Here is a 16,897-nt window from a genome sequence, read left to right as displayed (position 1 = left end):
CCCCAAAATTAGGGCCATACCTCCTGTGCCCGTCCTTCCATTGTGCCTCTGCCTTCTCTTGCCCCACTTGTCTCCTTTCCACACTCCTTTAGAGAGCAAGAATGAGCTCTCCGTCGTTCTGTATTGGCACCACAACCAGAATTGTAAGGGCACCGGAAGCCAGGGGAATGCCACCCCCCAGGACACTGCCAGCAGAGGGCACTGTTCTCGTTGCGATGAAAACTACCCACGTTTTCCTGCCGCCACCCCAGCTCCCGGGCCCAGTGGGCTAGCTAGCCTCAGGGACCTGGGCTTGCCCAGGTGAGCAGGGCCTCTGTTGGGCCTGAAGGCTGGGGCCGAGCCTTTTTGCCCTGTCGGAAAGAAACTCGGCCAGCCAGGTTTTTTTTTGCTGTCTCGCTTTTCTTTGCCACTGGGTTTTTACTGGAAAGCTGTTGGTTAATAACTGGGGAAGACGGCAGTGTTGATGTACCAAACCAGTATAAAAAAGAGCGTTACTTAGTTCTCCAGGATGGAAAAGAGGGTTTTGCGGTCCCCGCTGGGGTCTCTGCCCCCACCTCCTTCGGCCGTGGGCGCCCTGCCCGCCGCGGCGCCTCCGGGCTTTAGCAAGCGCTGGCTTCGCTGGGGCTCGTTGCTGGGCAACAGGCAGCCCTGCTGCTGCCCCCGCCTCTCGCCTCAGCCCGCCCCCGCTGCTCTCCCTAATATGGATTTAATTAGTGCGCTTTTCCCCTTCAGACTGTGCATGGGAAACTGCATAGGGAAGCAGTGTTGCGCGGTGACCCAAACCCGCGTGTCCTGTCTTCAGGAGGCTGCTCTGCACACCACAGCCCTCCGCGGGCGGCTGGCGTGAACCTCAGGGATCCTCGCAGGAACAGACCGCGGTGCCATTCCTCACATGCCAGTCAGAAGCTTTGGAGGAAATTTAGGTCAAATGTGGCTGAGGACCGCGGAGAGACGAGGTGAAAGCGGAATGGGGTATGGGGTGCTGGGAGGGCAGCAGTTGCTGTAAGGCAAGCCTCTCGGCGACCCCGTCGGTTACTCTCGCAGCCTGGGTACAGTTTAGACCGTCACGATGGGTGTTGGTTGTCTGGCGTTTAGATCAGCACCAGCTTGATAACCCTCATTCGGCCTCCAGACCCTGCCTCCTAGTCTCTGTCTCAGGCTCTCTGCCTGTCATTTCTCTCACTACCTCTTCGTTCATTCTTCCCACCTGCAGAAACTCCTGAGCTCCCTTTGCTTCAAGTCCAGAGGTTTGGCAGTTCTGGGACGGTGAGGCCAGGACAAAGAGGTTCAAGGCAAAAAGCTATCTGGAGAGCAACAGCGAGTCTATTTATGAAACCACGTTAAAAGGTCAAATAATTTCTTCCAGGTAAAGGCCAAAACAGAGGGAGACTGTGGGGCCTGAGTGGGCTCAGCTTTATAACTGTTGAGAGATGCTTTTGATTCAGGGGTTTACGCCTGGAAGGTAGGGACACTAGAGGACTTTGCATTAAGAAAGACATTGTTATATCTATTTTAACTAAAGAGATAGCACATAAAGAATATGGGGTAACTTCCCTTTTGTGGGAATATTTTTTTCCCAGCAGACCCCATTGTTCTTTATGAATACAAATACTAACATGGTAAAAGAATGGTGATCATGTAAAGCAGAGCCACAGATCAGCTGTTTGGCCTTGGGATGCAGCCAGACACCCCTTGGGAACAACTCAGCCCCCTTGGTATTTCAGGATGGTATATTGCAGTTCACAAAGAAGTCTGCTGCCTCACTCCCTGTGCTCCTCCCTCCCCACTGCCTGTGGGATGGGCACTGCCAGGGAGATGGGGCTTGGAGAATTGGATAACTTGTGAAAGGTAACTAAGTGAGCAAAGAGCTGAGATGAGACCACCTTGCTTTTCTGCAATAGGACAATGTAGTGGAAAAGAGCACCGGGATGCCATCTCGACTGACAGTTAATAGCCGTGAGACCTGGACAAGTTAATTCCGATTTTTCTAGGCTTCAATTTCCTCACTCTATAATTAAGATACTAACAGTACACACCTTGTAAGATCGTGATTGATAACTGCCAAGTGTTTAGAACTGTGCCTGGCACTTAATAAACACAGGTCACATATGTATTACCCAAGCAATCCCTGGTCTCCATTAGGTAAGAGAGCTGTGCTCAAGAACAACCTCCAGCCTCCTTTAGAGGAAATGGAGAACTTTATTAAAAAGCCTGCTCTGGATATGACTCATACACATCTGCATCAATGATCAACTTCTCCCCTACTAAAAGAAGTAATTCTCTTCCTTGTGACAGTTCCAACCACCTAAACTGCCTTATCTTGCAGACGACTATTTTTTTGTCAGTTGTGGAAAATACCCTTCTACATTAACTGTAGTTTCCTAGTGATTTACCTTATAGTTTCAGAAAGTCTTGGCCTGTAAGGAAGAAGCAGTGGTTTCTAACACCTGAGTTTTACTCTTACTGATCCTAAACTCTCGCCAAATGTTGTACTTTACTTGGCTGAAGTACATCCTTCTCAAATACAAAGCTTCTTCTGGAAGGTGAAGTAAGTCTGCTGTGATTTCAATGTGCAATAAATAAGAATTATTGTTATTACGAATTTGCTAGTTTAGATTTTGTCTTTCTTAAGACAGATCATCCCTTGTTTGTGACATTGATTCCCCGCAGTCAAACCTCTCTTTTACCATGGGAAATCGCTAGTACCTTATTCTGTCTTCTAGACCTTCAGCTCCTCAAGGTTGCTGTAATTATTGCCTCCCACAATTTTTCTGCAGAGGCAGAAGATCTCATTTGCATTTTAAAACAATTTACGCAGTTTAGTAGAATTCCAGGCAAGGAAGGAGGAAAGGGTCAGATTAGGACCTACCTACATTTATCTACAGTTTTTGGCTACCATATCTGTATGTGGTTGACCCTTTCATTTTGCAGAGCAATCCAAACATTCTCAATAATAGAATGCTTGAAAAAAAGCAGAAGAAGAATGAGGAGAAAAGGAAGAAATTAAGTAGATGAAAAGAAAAAAACTACGAAAAAAACAGTAGTAAGAGCTATAAAATACTTAAGGGAAATAAATCATCACACAAGCAGGAACAAAATGTGAGACTATTTCATTACTTAAATCGAATATTTAATTAAAATCTTAAATTAAATTTAAATCTGATGTATGTATAGATAGCAGGGGAGCCCCACTGCCCTGTGCAACACAAATCATTTGATGTAACTAATGACATGCAAACACGATTTGCAAAAGTAGAGCATTACCCCAATATAAAGAAGGTTGATTGATCAATTAGATTCCACACCTTTAAAACAGAAAAAGAGCCATTCTAATTGAACGTGGGAAATCTGGGCAAGACCTACAAACATTCTCAATTACAGACAGGAGTAAAGGTCCAGAAAAGTTAAGCCGCCACTCTAAGGTCACTGTGCAAAGAAATTCTACAGTTGCTATTTTGGAATAAGTTGTTTGCCTTCAGATGGTTTTTAAAGTGGTTAGCACATAATTTTTACTTGTACAGAACTTTCTTATAAAATGGTTGCTTAAGTGTATCCATTATTGTTTAACCAGTTTTTTTGTGTTTTTTTTTTGCTGTAATATTATGACATTGTTTTTCCTTTGAATATTCACCTAATGCAGTGAAAAGCTCAGCCTGATTTGAAAACCACAGATTCAGAAACATGGCACAATGGTGCAATTCACAAATAAATTGCACTTAAAAAAATTAAAATATTCATGCCAAATCAAAGTAGCCACCCACTAGTGCCAAAGATATTTATATTTCACCGTAAAGACAACCACAAATTAAAAGTATTTGCCAAAATGTCCCTTTTTCTTTCCTTGTTAAATCACCTTACTCCCAAGATGTACTTGTTTCCTACAATTTAGCATTCACAGTACAACTGAAATTAAGTACGTTCACAATGGTCACATTCTGTGTTCAAGACTCCCTATCGAGAGCCTTGATTGCCTAAAATGAGGTAGATAAACATTTAAGGGTTTTGTTGATTGGGACCAAATACCTTTAGATCTTGATCATCTATTTCTTTAAAATAGAATTCCAAAATATTTAACAAAAGATTGAAAATTTCTTAGCATTTTGCTTAACAGTGGAAAAATATAATTTCAAAAGGTTATTATGAAAATTGTTTTACCTCATTTCAATTGAAAAACTGGATAAAAGCATCAAATTACAAAAACCATTACATATCTTAAAGCTGACAATCCAACATCAGTCAACATTTCAAAAGACCCTTGCTGCAATTCTGGCTTGGGAGTCTTTTAGAGGCAGAGGCATTGGTTGGTGAACTCACTCAGGGGCCCCTTAACCTTTCATCCTAAATGCCAAGCCTTCAGAGTTCAAGCCTGATTTCTGGAATTCTTCATAGTGAGGCTCTCCCTGAGATCTTGGATCTCATCTCTGGAGAGAGGAGGGCAAGCTTCACACAGAAGCTAGAAGCATAGGCCCACCTGGGTAAAACAGGCTGCAGTGGACAAAGCTGGAAACAGGACAGAGCCACACGTGGCTGGGGCGCCGGCTTGGGCAGGCTTACATCATGAGGGGCAGGCCCGGTTAGATCTTCCAAGCAGTAGCCCCAAGGACCGTCAGGCTGTAGGGGGGAGGCTGGGCATTAGACCGGCAAGGGGCCCCGCAGTGGGCCGACGAGAGATTTCTGAAAAGGCCGGCAAGCCACTGCGAGTCTTTGACTTTTTACGAGGAGCTATGGGTGAGGCACCCAAGAACTTGCTGAGGGAGCCCGACTTCCTGAGGCCTCGAGCCAGGTCCTGGAGCATCAGGTCGTCGGCCAGGACACCCAGAAACGCGCTGGTGGTGGAACTGAGGATAGTGGCTGCCACCTGCACTGGACGCCGCGCCGCAAGACTGCCACTACCTCCAGCGGTGGCGTCGGGTTCGGTAAAGTCTCGCAGACCAGGGTCGCCGAGTAGGCGACGCAGCGCATACGAGGCGCCGGACCGCAGGTACTGGTAGGCGCGCCGCCCACTGTGATCACGCACGTGCACCTGCGCACCCAGGCGCACCACCAGCAGCACCGCGGTGTCCTCGTGGCCGTGCAGTGCCGCCAGGTGCAGTGGCGTGTAGCCGCCGTGTGAACGCGCGTTCACGTCGATTGGCGCGCCCCCACGCCGCGCGACCTCCACCAGCTGCAGCGCCATCTCGCGGTCGCCGCTCTTGGCGGCCCAATGCAGGGCCGTGAAGCCAGACATGAAGTCGCGCTTGGCCGCCAGGCCGCTGTCGCGCAGCAGCAACCCGTGCAGCTGGTGAGTCCAGCGGCCACTGGCCGTCCGCACCAGCCACTCGTGCTCGGCCGGCTCTAGGGGCACGGGGGACGGCGGCGGCGCAGCGGGTACTTCCTCCGTGTCGGGGCTCAGCAGGCGCGGGCCGGCGCGCGACAGGCGCCTCAGGTGCGGGGAGCGGCCCGCACCGAGGCCGAGGCCCAGGCCGGACTCCTCTACGGAGAGCCTCCGAAGCAGCAGCGGGGAGCTCCGCGGGCTCGGCTCCTCCGACAGCTGTCGGCGCAGGCCCTGCTCCTCCGCCCGGACCCGGAGCGCGGCGGGGCCCGGGACGCAGCGCACGGGCAACATGCAGGGCTTCGGCGGCGCGCGCGGACGGGGTGGTGGAGGCCCTCTTGTCTCCCCACACCCAGGTTCCGGGTCTGACGCCTCCGGGTGGGACAAGGCCGCCGCCGACAGTGCCCTAGACGGTGGGGACACATCTGCAGGGAGTTCCTCGGAAGGCTGGACTAGCTCAAAGGCTGGAATCCGAGCGCCCGAGGGCCCCCCTGACTGCTGTGCTGGGCCAGACAACAGCGCCCCAGTCGGCTGAGCGGGCTCGGAGGCCAGAGGCCGGCGGGCGTCCGGTGGCTGCGATGGCAGGGCTGGGTCCTCGGGTGGCTCCACGGACCGCTGTGCCGAGGCCAGTGCTGGAGCCTCTGCGGCAGCGGCCTCCCCCGGTGAGGAGGAAGCGAGCTTCGACGGCGCGGCTGCTGGCGCGGAGGTGCTGGGGACGCAGGAGGGCAGGGGTTCTGGTCCCTCGCGGGGCCGCGGCTTCTTCCGCAGCACCACGAACTTAACGCCGTCGAACTCCCTCACCACGGCCACGTCGTTGACAAACTGCTTGAAGCTGTCCCTGCGGGCGGCGCGGCCGCGCGGGTCGCCCGCATCCAGCAGCGGCTTGAAGCGGCTCAGCAGCTCCGAGTTGCGCACCTTTCCGCCGTGCTCCTGCAGGAAGCCCAGCACCGCCGCCTGGCTCACCCCGGCCGCCGCAGCGGCCGCGGCCGCGGCCAGGGCCATGGTCAGCGAGCGCCGTGCGGGGGAGCCGGGGCCGTCGCCTCCCACCGGCCCTCGGGTCCCGGCTGCTGGGCCAGGTGGGCGTCGCGGCGCCGGAGCAGGATTCCGGAAGTCGCATCAGCCTGGGCCAGGCTCACCGGGGCCGGACGGGCGTGTCCCCGATGCTGGACCTTGGTCGCGCCCGCGCCGCGGAGTCCAGGTGTCTCCTGGAGAAAGGCGCTGGGGGCGGTGGCGCGCGCCCACCCCCGCCTCCCCTCTGGGCCCCCAGGCTTCGGGGTAGGTCTCTGCCTCTTTATTCTGTCCAGTGGGCGCCGGGCTCCATCCCCCGCGCGCGGTGCTCGCCTTACAGGTGACAACTGCCACCAGGGCTGCGGAGGGAGTGGGGGGAGCGGAAATTCTCTCCGCCGCCCTCCCCCAAACCCGGGAATTAAAGGCGCAGCGCTGTGCTTCAGCTCTGCTCCCGGTTGCTAGGTGGGTGGGTGTGTTCCTCGGGGATGCGCAGTCAACAGGCGAGGCAAGGACTTTTATTCCTTGAAGGAATATTTAACCACAGTATACCGGGCGAGTATTTAAAAGCAATCATTTACTTCAGAACCATCAATATCAATACCTTTGCAGTGATCGATTGCTGCAAATTGTATGAAGCCGTTTTTCTGTTTGAAACGCAAAGATAATTAGCTGTGCTTGGCAACGCATGCTACCCGAGGTTTAGGAGAGACTTTCAAAGCAATTTTTTCATGATTAAAATAATGAATTTTAACATCGAATTTTAGGAATAGAGCCACAGGGAAACAAAAACGATAATAAAGGAAACATATCACTTGAAATCACCACTACCATTTTGAATTTTTTTCTTCTCTCCCATCATACATGAATATACATGCTTATAATGTAAAGAAAGAAAGCAAAGTTGGAATTACACCGTTTTAAAAACTTATTTAATCCACAAATACTTGTTGAGCATCTGGTTTTGTGCCAGTACCTTTTCAGGATATGATACAACAGTTAGCAAGACAGATAAAAACCCCTGACCTAGTGGAGTTCACATGGAAGGGGGAGCAGAAATAATACGGCGAATCTGAAAACTGTATAATGTGCTAGATAAATACTATGGGAAAAAATAAAGCAGAGTAAAGCAGAGGAGGAGCCGGTTGCAATTTTGAACCCTGTGTTCATTGTGAAGGTCACAGTTAAGCAAGGGCTTGAAGAGATCAGGGAGTTAGGCAGCTGGGTCGGAGAAGCTTTTACACCCAAAGGAACGGCCAGAGCTGAGGTGGGGTCAATTTCTTAATTTAGAGACACAATACTACAAATATATAAACAGAGGCACCCCGTGTCTTTAAAGAGACTAAGACTGCAGTCAAAATTCCACACTTGAATCCTAGCTTTACTTTGAGCTACTTTTTTGAGACTCTATGCCTCAGTTTCCTGATCTATAAAAGGGGAATGATAATAACAGTACTTACCTAATCAGGTTGTTGTGAGATTCAGTGGGAAAATAAACACAAAACACTTAGCACAATGCTTGGCCCACAGTAAACATTCAAATTATCATTAGTAGTATAGTCACTACTATTGTTATTACTCATTGAAAAAAAAAAAAGAACAGTAAAATGTGAAAGATCTCGCTTTCCTCAGAGGCAGTTTTTGTTTTCAGTCCTGTTTCCAAAATGCATGAGTCTACTTTTTGTTCCTTCTGTTTTGCTTTGTTTTTATTCCACAAATAAGTGACATGATATGGTACTTGTCTGTCTTTTCCTGGCTTATATCACTGAGCATAATACTCTTTAGATCAATCCATATTGTTGCAAATGGCAGGATTTATTTTCTTTTATGGCTGAATAATATTTCATTGTTGATGGACTCTTACAGTGCTTCCATACCTTGACTATTACAAATTGTGCAGTGATAAACATAGGGGTGCATACATCTTTTCGAATCAGGGATTTTGTTTTCATTGGCTAAATTCCTGGAAGTGGAGTTACTGGATCAAATGGTATTTCTATTTTTAGTTTTTTGAGGAACCTCCATACTGCTGTCTGCAAGGGTTGCACCAATTTATATTCCCACCAACAGTGTAGGAGGGTTCCTGACATGCAATCTTATATTGCTTTCAACACAGTGGTTCAACAGTTACCCATATTATTAAGTCCTCACCCCAACTAGTGCAGTTACCATCTGTCAACATTAGGAAGATGTTACCGATCCAATGGCTATATTTTTCCGCGATGTACTAACACCCCATGACCAACTTGTATCATTGAGAATTTTTGTGCCCCTTTATCCCCCTCACCCTCATCACTCACCCATTCCAACCCCTCCTCGACGGTAACCACCAGTCACTTCTCAGTCTGATGACACTTTCTTTTTTAACTAGTTTTTCATTGTAAATATTGTATTCTTTTAGTTTAAGAATGAAAGTGCAAAATAAGAAGATACATCTCCCATATAAAAGATAACTTTTAGGATCAATGTTCTCTGTAGTATTAAGTAATCTAAGAATGATAAAATCTTTGAAAGAATCCAATGGTAAGTGTAATCAGCTGTCTTTTCTGTCTAAATATTACCTCTTCTTTAACCCAGCTCAAATCCCACCCTAAAAGTCTTCTCAGCTGCCCCAGGTGTATCATCCTCTCTGCTTCTTTAGCATACTTCTGTTGGCTATTTTTGGATGAAGGAAAGTGAGCCAGGTATTCTGGGAAGAAGACACACCTGCCTTTGAGGAGCTTACTGCTTATCGAAGGAGAGAAAACACAATTTTGTTACATATCCATAAGAAATGAATGCTTCATGCGCTTACCAGCAGGTACAGGCCCAAAGGAAGTAGTCAAAATGCAGGCTATGAAATAGGCTGAGCTTGGAAGTTGGACTGTGAAGGCTGAATTCAGGGTAAACAGTGCCTAGCATTCGGTTTAGGGTACATGTCAGAAATGCGGGAGAAGATAATGCTGAAAAAGTAATCTGGGGTCATGACTGGAGGACCTTAAATTCTAGTTTGGTCTTTTTCCTATTTGCAGTAAATGTCACTGAAAGCTTTCTTTCTTATTTTTTCTTTTTAAAAAGTAGTTTTAATTATCTTCAGATTGTAAAATAATACTTTCCTAATTCTCAATAGTTTCTAAAATATAAAGACTAGAGAACATGTTAGAGAACCACTTTCAAAATTGTTAAGTTTATTCTGTGTGGGGGTTTTCTTTATACATCCATAAATATATTCACAGTCCTATATACCATTCTATACAGATAGAATTAGACCACACACACATTATTTCATAACCCATGTTTCTTTATTGCCTGCAGTTACCAGTGCTGGTGGTGAACAGAGGGAGGAGGGAGTCTTGGAGGAGGTGATCGGAGGGTCCCCGGAAAAGGTGGTGAGGGTCATCAAGCTAGGGCGGTGGGGACAGATAGGGAGGGGAGGCAAAGATGATTTAGAAACAGAATTTGCATTATATGTCCTGTTTTCACTGTTAAAGTCATATTCCCTTTGTTGCAATTTTCATTCCAGTAGCTACTTTTATATTTTATTTTCCTAGCTCTTTGATGACAAATTTTTGGGTCCCTTGGAAAAATTATTGCCATTAACTTATAGGTAGCAGAGCCTTAATCAACTTAGAATTTTGTTACCATCCCCAGTCTTCAAGGGGAGAAGGAGAAGATTCCCATTAAAGATCATTATTGATTTGTGTGGTTTGAACTCATTCTGATTATGATCACTAAGAATAGGCAAGGGATTAAATACTGATTCAAAAGGAATTGCTTGAAACTGAAGGAACAAACAGCAGCAGACTCACAGACTCCAAGAAGGGACTAGTGGTTACCAAAGGAAGGCAGTGGGGAGGGAGGGAGAAGGGGATCAAGGGGCATTATGATTAGCACAGGTAATGTAGGTTGGTCACGGGGAAGGCAGTACAGCAGGGAGAAGACAGTAGTGACTCCATAGCATCTTACTACCCTGAGGGACAATGACTGCAGTGGAGTCGGGGGAGGGGACTTGATACTATGGGTAAATGTTGAAATCACAGTGTTACTCAAGTGAAACCTTAAGATTGTATATCAATGATACCTTAATTTAAAAATATGTAAAACTAATAAAATACTGTTCATTTATATTAAAAAAAGGAATTGCTTGTACAAGCAAAGTTTATTGACAGTGCTTAATAGGCTTTAGTCTCTGATCTATACAAAGGGAAGCTCCCAAGGTCACAGTTAATAATTGGCTGAGCTCAAACCAGAACCCCAGGCTGTCTGATTCTAAAGTCTGTGCTTATTTACTGTGCAAAATTAGATCACCAATTGCTTAAAATCAATATTCTGAATATTTAATAAATAAAAGGAAAAATTCCTCAAATAAAAATCACCTTAAATCTTCACACTTGTGCATCTGAACATTCTCTACTTTAATATTTTAAGTGATTAGCTTATAGTGTGAGCAAACAGAATAAAGATGCCAATGACATCCAATTCCCCAGACTGCTTTAAATTTTGGTGCCGTGCTGCCAGTAAGGCCATTGAATCAGTTCTTCCAGTGACCCTGCAGTTTGCCTGTAAACATCAGGAAAATCAAATGTAAAATGTATATTTATAGCAAGGGTTTTATCATGTGTCCTGAATTCTTTTTTCTGTCCAGATTCTATGATGTGTCCTGAACATGGGTAAAAGCAGTAGGAGGGCCACTTGTTCCTATCTCAGTATCTTAAATTTGGGAGAGGTCAGGGTAGAAAGAAGGCCTTTTGTGTTTCTTAAAGCCACATTATTAAATAAATATAAAATTAAAAGCCCTCTGTAATCTGTGTTATGTTCCGTTGTGTTACCTATTCTAACTCACACTACACTCTGAACCCTATGCCTGGGCCCACAGAGTCCCATCCCGGATCCTTTATGTTTGTAACTGTCCCTGTCGTGGTGGTAGCCACGTGCATCAGCCCCTTCCATTAGGCTCAGCGCACCAGTCTGGCTCCTGTGCCCCCTGGTGTCTCCCCAGTGTATCATCATCAGTAAAGAAGAGGAGTGTCTGGCACCTGTAGGCAGGAGCTGTAGGACATGAGGGGGATGGGCCGCCCGGAGTGGCTGTAAAGGGACTTTGCCCAGATACAGATACCAATCTTTTGCAGTTAAGACTGGAACAAATCATGTTTTGTTCTTGCTTACGGAGCCCAGGGGAAGCAAAAAGGGCCTCTTCTTTCTCAGGCCTGCAACTTGTTAAGCCCACTCCTCTCCAAGGTCAGAGGGACTTTCTTTATTTCTAAATCATAGTGGCAAATCTCAGATCATTTGCACCTGTTGTAAATTGAATTTTTATATTTGTGATTCATTTTTCAGGCCACTTAATGTGATTCCTCAGACTTGCTTGGTTGCTTGGAAGGGAACCAGCAGGCCTGGTCCACGGAGACATGGAAAGACCTCACAGATGAGTTTTGACTTAAAAGCCTCTTTTTTTCCCCTCAAGAGTGACATTTTGGGACTCTGTATTCCTTTCACATAGGTCAGTGTCCAAATCAGGAAAGCTGAATCTGAAAGACCTGCAAAGTGCTATTTAACCATTTCCATAATTGTAAAGTGGAGTACCTGCTTGGGTCAGGGTGGACAAAATCAGCAACCCAGAGGCCAGACTTCCACTGCATTATGGAATATGCCTTCAGATGGGCTTGGAGAAGAAGACAGCACCAAATGTTTGGAAATGTGAAATCCACCAACTGCATCTGGCTTTAAAGATGGCAGGTAAGAACAGCTCAGCTCTTACCTAAACTCTTGTCCCAGTTAGTATACCTTGCTTAACTTACCTTCCACTTACCAACATGGGTACACATAGAAAAAATCCTTAGACATCAACTTATACAGCTTTCTATTCAATGGTGCTATGAGCTCATTAGCAGAGAGCTCAAAATAAGACAATCTGAAGTAAGTTATACCAAAAGACTGAAAAGTATATGTTGATGGACACCTTCCCTTCTAGACAGGACATGTTGGGGGAGTCATGCTGAGGTCCGTGCAGTTGGGGGAGTGGCGGGAGGCGGGAGTTGGGGTGCACAGGTAGCCAAAGGGCGAGTTCCACATTCTCAGAAGAGCTGCTTACTGGCAGCTTTGAGACTATTAAATGAAGATAGAACAGTTTTAACAGCCCTCAGCGTAATAATTTGTGACATTGAATAATGAGCAAGAAACAGATGAGCTCTGCCTCTGAGACTGTGTGGTCTGAGGAAGAAATCACAAGTAGAACGGGGTTTGCTGATCTGACTGAGCATCGATGAAATATTAGCATTGTTAAATGCAAACAAGGATGATGTAGGTCTCTTTTCATGACCTATTCCCAAGATGGCTCAAGCTCCCAGGATCAAGATACCATATTTTCATCAGTTGGAATATAACTCTGAATGTTCAAGAGATGCTGATCATGATGAAATGGCAGCAATTTGTCACATAAATAGTGATTTTCATTGCTATGATTTTTCTTTTTCAGAATAGGGTCAGAGGGCACTGTTCTCAATAACTATCCAATAGTTATTCAATATGTTCAGTGATCATTGCTAAATGTCAATTTGCCACATGGCAGTGACTCTCATCACTTGGATTGTCCCTTTCAAAATAGGGGCAGAATTTACTGTCTACATACCTGACTCTCATCTGAGAGTCTGTAAACAATAGGTTAATGTGGTTCAAGAGTCCATTAATTTCAGTAGCTAGGAATGAGGCCATGGAGGGGCTGTTTTTCCTGGACTTTTCTGAATGTAAACTTCTGGTTACATTCTCAGATGTTGATCAAATAGAGGCCAGTATAACATAGTTAGCAATGCAAACATCTATGCAATGCAATGCAAACCCTACAGGACTCCAATTCTAGACAGAATGGCTGGAGCAGGAGCCAGGAACAGAAATACAGATGTGCTCAGGGCATTCGGCTAAGAGGAAAGGCCCTGCTCCCGCATCCAGACTAAAACGCAAACCACGAGGGTCTCTCTCGGCAGGAAAGGCTGGAGGCTGCGCGTGGCCCCTCATGCGTGGCCCCTCATGCGTGGCCCCGTGCTTCTTCCTCTCTTCTTCCTTCTCCAATCATTCTCTTCTTTAGCAGTGATGATAGAATTTCCTGTGCAAAATAATCCTTTCTTTTTTAACTAAAAATTTTTGGCAAAATGTCACAATGATCTACTGTCCTCAGAGCTCAACACACTGGGCCTTAGAAGCTTCCAGGGGAGAGACAATAAGACCACAGTCTGCACAGAGGCTTCTGTGTGACTGTGACAACAAAGACAGAAACAATCATGTTAATGTTGTTGGTTAGGTTTGGGCTTTTTTGCTGCTGCTTTTTTGTGGTAGTTTTTCACTATTCAGTCTAAATTCTTAAAGAATATTGTGTATGTCTCCTTTAAGAGAAATTGTTTACATCCCAAAGTTGACAGGTCCTATGTTCTACTTGCATTTTCCATGCAGATGGTGTAGTGGGCAGGATGGCATCCCCCCAGAAAGATATGCCTATATCCCCAAACTATGAATATGGCTTTATTTGGAAAATGACCTTTGAGATGGAATTAAATTAAGAATCTCGAGATGAGAACATCCTGGATTATTCAAGTGGTTGCTAAATTCATTGACAAGTGTCCTTATAAGAGATGGAAAGGATAAGACACAGAAGAGGAGACAGGCAAGTGAAGACAGAGACAGACACTGGAGCAATGCAGCCCAGCAAGCCAGGGACCTCCTGGCATCTCCAGAAGCTGGGAGAGACAAGGAAGGAAAACATTCTAGAGTCTTCTGGGGAGTGCGGCCTGCTGACACTTGCTTTTGATTTCTGGTCTCCAGAACTGCGAGAGAACACATTTCTGTTGCTTTAAGCCACCCAGTTTGTGGCAATTTCGTATGGCAGCTACAGAAAGCTAATACCAAAGGTTAGAAGGAAATAAGAGTATTTACCCACATCTTGCTATACTGGAAGATTCCATCCTGAAATGACTTTCCTTGGGGCCCTAGGACTCAGATGTCCCAGGGCTGTGACGAGATCTGGCCCAGGCATGTCTCAACTAAAACCCATGTTGTGCCTGTGTGTCAGAGAGTCCTGATATATAGATTAAATTTTTAGAGAAAAATTTCCCAGTGGCTGGTACATTTGGTATCCTGAGGCAGGCTTCTCTTTCTAGCAGGTATTTTATGAGATGAGATGTCAGGCCAACAGACTGTTTTTGCTCTGGGAGAGGTGTTTCTTGTTAGTTCATCCTGAGCTCCTGGTTCCTGTCTCCTTCACCCTGGCAGGCTTTCATATTCCCAGAACCCCATCACCACATTGCCCTGCCCGCATCCCTCCAGAATCATCTACAGTGTGGCATTCCAGGTACTCATCACCCAGCAGAGAGAGCTGACAAACACAATGTAATATCTTCATGCTTATAGTATATAGTATAATAAGCAACAGTTCCTTTCCTCTATAGAATAATCACCTGGTGAGGAACATAGACATATAAACAGATCTATGGGAGGATGTGCTCAGGGCTAGACAGCGATCTGTTACTGTGCTGGGTGCCCAGCGGAGGGGGCACTTCTTGGGAGAATCTGAAAGCTTTCTGAGAAGACAGGGTATTTGAGCCAAATAATGACCAGGAACTCTGCAGGCTGAGAGAGGAGAGGAAAACATTCTCTGCAGAGGCATCAGAGGAAGCAAAGGCAGACATAGTATGTTTGTGCAACAGCAAGAAGCTCAGAGTGACAAGAGAACGGGGTGAGGACAGGTGGGGTGCAAGAACCAGGTTGCAGAGGGTGATTGGTGCCAGACTGCTGAGGGCCTCACACATCTTCAATTGCTCAAACTCAACATGTCCAAACTGAACTGCCCATCTTCTTCCAGAACTCTCCTGTCCCTCCCCCAGAGTTCTCCAGCTCAAGAAAAGGACCACTGCGCACCTAGCTGGCAGAGACCTGGGCATCAGCACGATTGTTCTGTACCCTCTTTACTACCTCCTGAATCCATCCAGCTCTCTCTACTGCTCTGCCAGGCCTTTGTCTTTTCCAGCCTGGACTTCTGCGGTGGTCCTCCCGTCTTGCCCCATTCCCTTGCCCCCAGTGGGGCTTGCCTCCATTCCATTCTCTACCTGCAGCCAGAGTAATCCATTTAGAACACAGATCTAATCATATCACTTGGTGTCTGTGTAAAACTCTATAAACTATTTTAAATGGCTCACAAGACACTCTGTAATATGGCCTCTGATCAAAGCAATACGTGCACGAAGGACCCCATTATAATGGAAGCAGCTGCGCTCTGACCTAGAGCTCCCCATCCTCCAGAGAAAGCTTTCAGCTGGTTCTGGGTTTTGGTACTTGCAGTAGTTACCTCCATATCCACGTACTATGCTTACATCAAAGTTCCTCGGTTTATCAGTCTTGAACACCCTAATATAGTAAATGGCTTAGTTGACTTCTATTACCTTTTGTCTCTCTTCTCCATCACCAAACACTTCCTAGTTCCTCCTCAGGTCACTTCTCAAACCTAAAAAAATATACTTAAACCTAAATTTTTTGCCTCATCCATCTTGCACAGATCTACTGCTAACTTGCACTTTGTAGGATGGGAGCGTGAGAGCTCCCAGTCTACCATCCACCTTCCCTGCACCGTCTATTCCTTCCCTTACACGCTATGCAGTTTGATGACATTTATATTTAATTTAACCAGAATGAATATTCTATAAACTTTTTCCGAGTTGATTCTAAAAGGCAAAACAATTTGACTTTATAATAACCACGAGAAAGGATTCCCTGCAACTCAACTCTGCGCTGTGTTTCCATTTGCTTCATATTTGGTTCAGCCTTTCTTGTATACTTTTAGTTTGGGAGCATAATTGCCATCTTTTTTTTTTGCAGTCGGTGAGTTTTCCAAGCCGTTGTCTATTCCGATGAATCCGTCCCTCTGGCCCCTCACCTCTCCGCAGGGTCTCCGGCGGCTCGGCCTCCGGGGCCAGCTGCACAGCTCTCCGCCCTCATACTGGGACTTCCTGGAACTGCTTTCCTGAGTCGGGTACACCGTTTCTGAATGTCTCATCTTGCTCTTTCTCCTGGGAAGTGCTGAGCCATGCTCTCAAATAACTTCCTAAAAAACAATGCTTAGAGGATAATTTATATTTTGGTATGGAAAACCTCAAAAACATATAAAGGAGGGGAAACAATATAATGAACCCTCTTATACCCATCAACCAGCTCTAATAATTACTAACTCGTGGCCAAACTTATTTCACTTATACTCCTAAGCTACTTCTCTCCACTCCCAGATTCTTTTGAAGCAAATTCCAGATGTTATATTACCAATAAATATTCAAGTATGTATCTCAGAAAGGTAAAGGCTCTTTTTTTTATGGTAGATTTATTTCTTTATTCATTTTTAACTATTATAGTACTTTTCCCCCCATCCTGAGTATACACACTCACTTTTCTGTACAGTTGCACAGCTGTCATTCTTACAATATTTTTATTAGCTGCAAGAGATTGTTTTGATTGTATATTCTGTCTAACAGGTCCTCTGATACTGAGTATGTTGGTTGTTTCTAATGTGCTATCATTTGTTTAGTCAACACTAACAGTCCCTACAGCTCTGCAGGCCCTGCCCTTGAC

General features: G+C 46.0%; 1 protein-coding gene and 1 long non-coding RNA gene across 2 annotated transcripts; one reads left to right on the top strand and one right to left on the bottom strand.

Annotated features, from left to right (window-relative positions):
* The first annotated feature begins 674 nt into the window (after window positions 1-674).
* LOC140845952 (uncharacterized) lies at window positions 675-16,611 on the top strand. The gene is made up of 4 exons (XR_012124869.1): window positions 675-956; window positions 1,214-1,366; window positions 11,796-12,031; window positions 16,154-16,611. It is a non-coding gene; the product is annotated as an uncharacterized lncRNA (long non-coding RNA).
* On the bottom strand, window positions 2,206-7,412 carry LOC140845951 (ankyrin repeat domain-containing protein SOWAHA-like). The gene has a single exon (XM_073221288.1). The coding sequence runs from the start codon at window positions 6,311-6,313 to the stop codon at window positions 4,607-4,609; it is 1,707 nt and encodes a 568-aa protein (XP_073077389.1). The 5' UTR covers window positions 6,314-7,412; the 3' UTR covers window positions 2,206-4,606.
* Window positions 16,612-16,897: the final 286 nt, after the last annotated feature.

The sequence above is a fragment of the Manis javanica genome, chromosome 14 (assembly GCF_040802235.1).
Source record: "Manis javanica isolate MJ-LG chromosome 14, MJ_LKY, whole genome shotgun sequence".
Taxonomy (NCBI): domain Eukaryota; kingdom Metazoa; phylum Chordata; class Mammalia; order Pholidota; family Manidae; genus Manis; species Manis javanica.
This window is presented reverse-complemented; position numbering and strand designations above follow the sequence as displayed.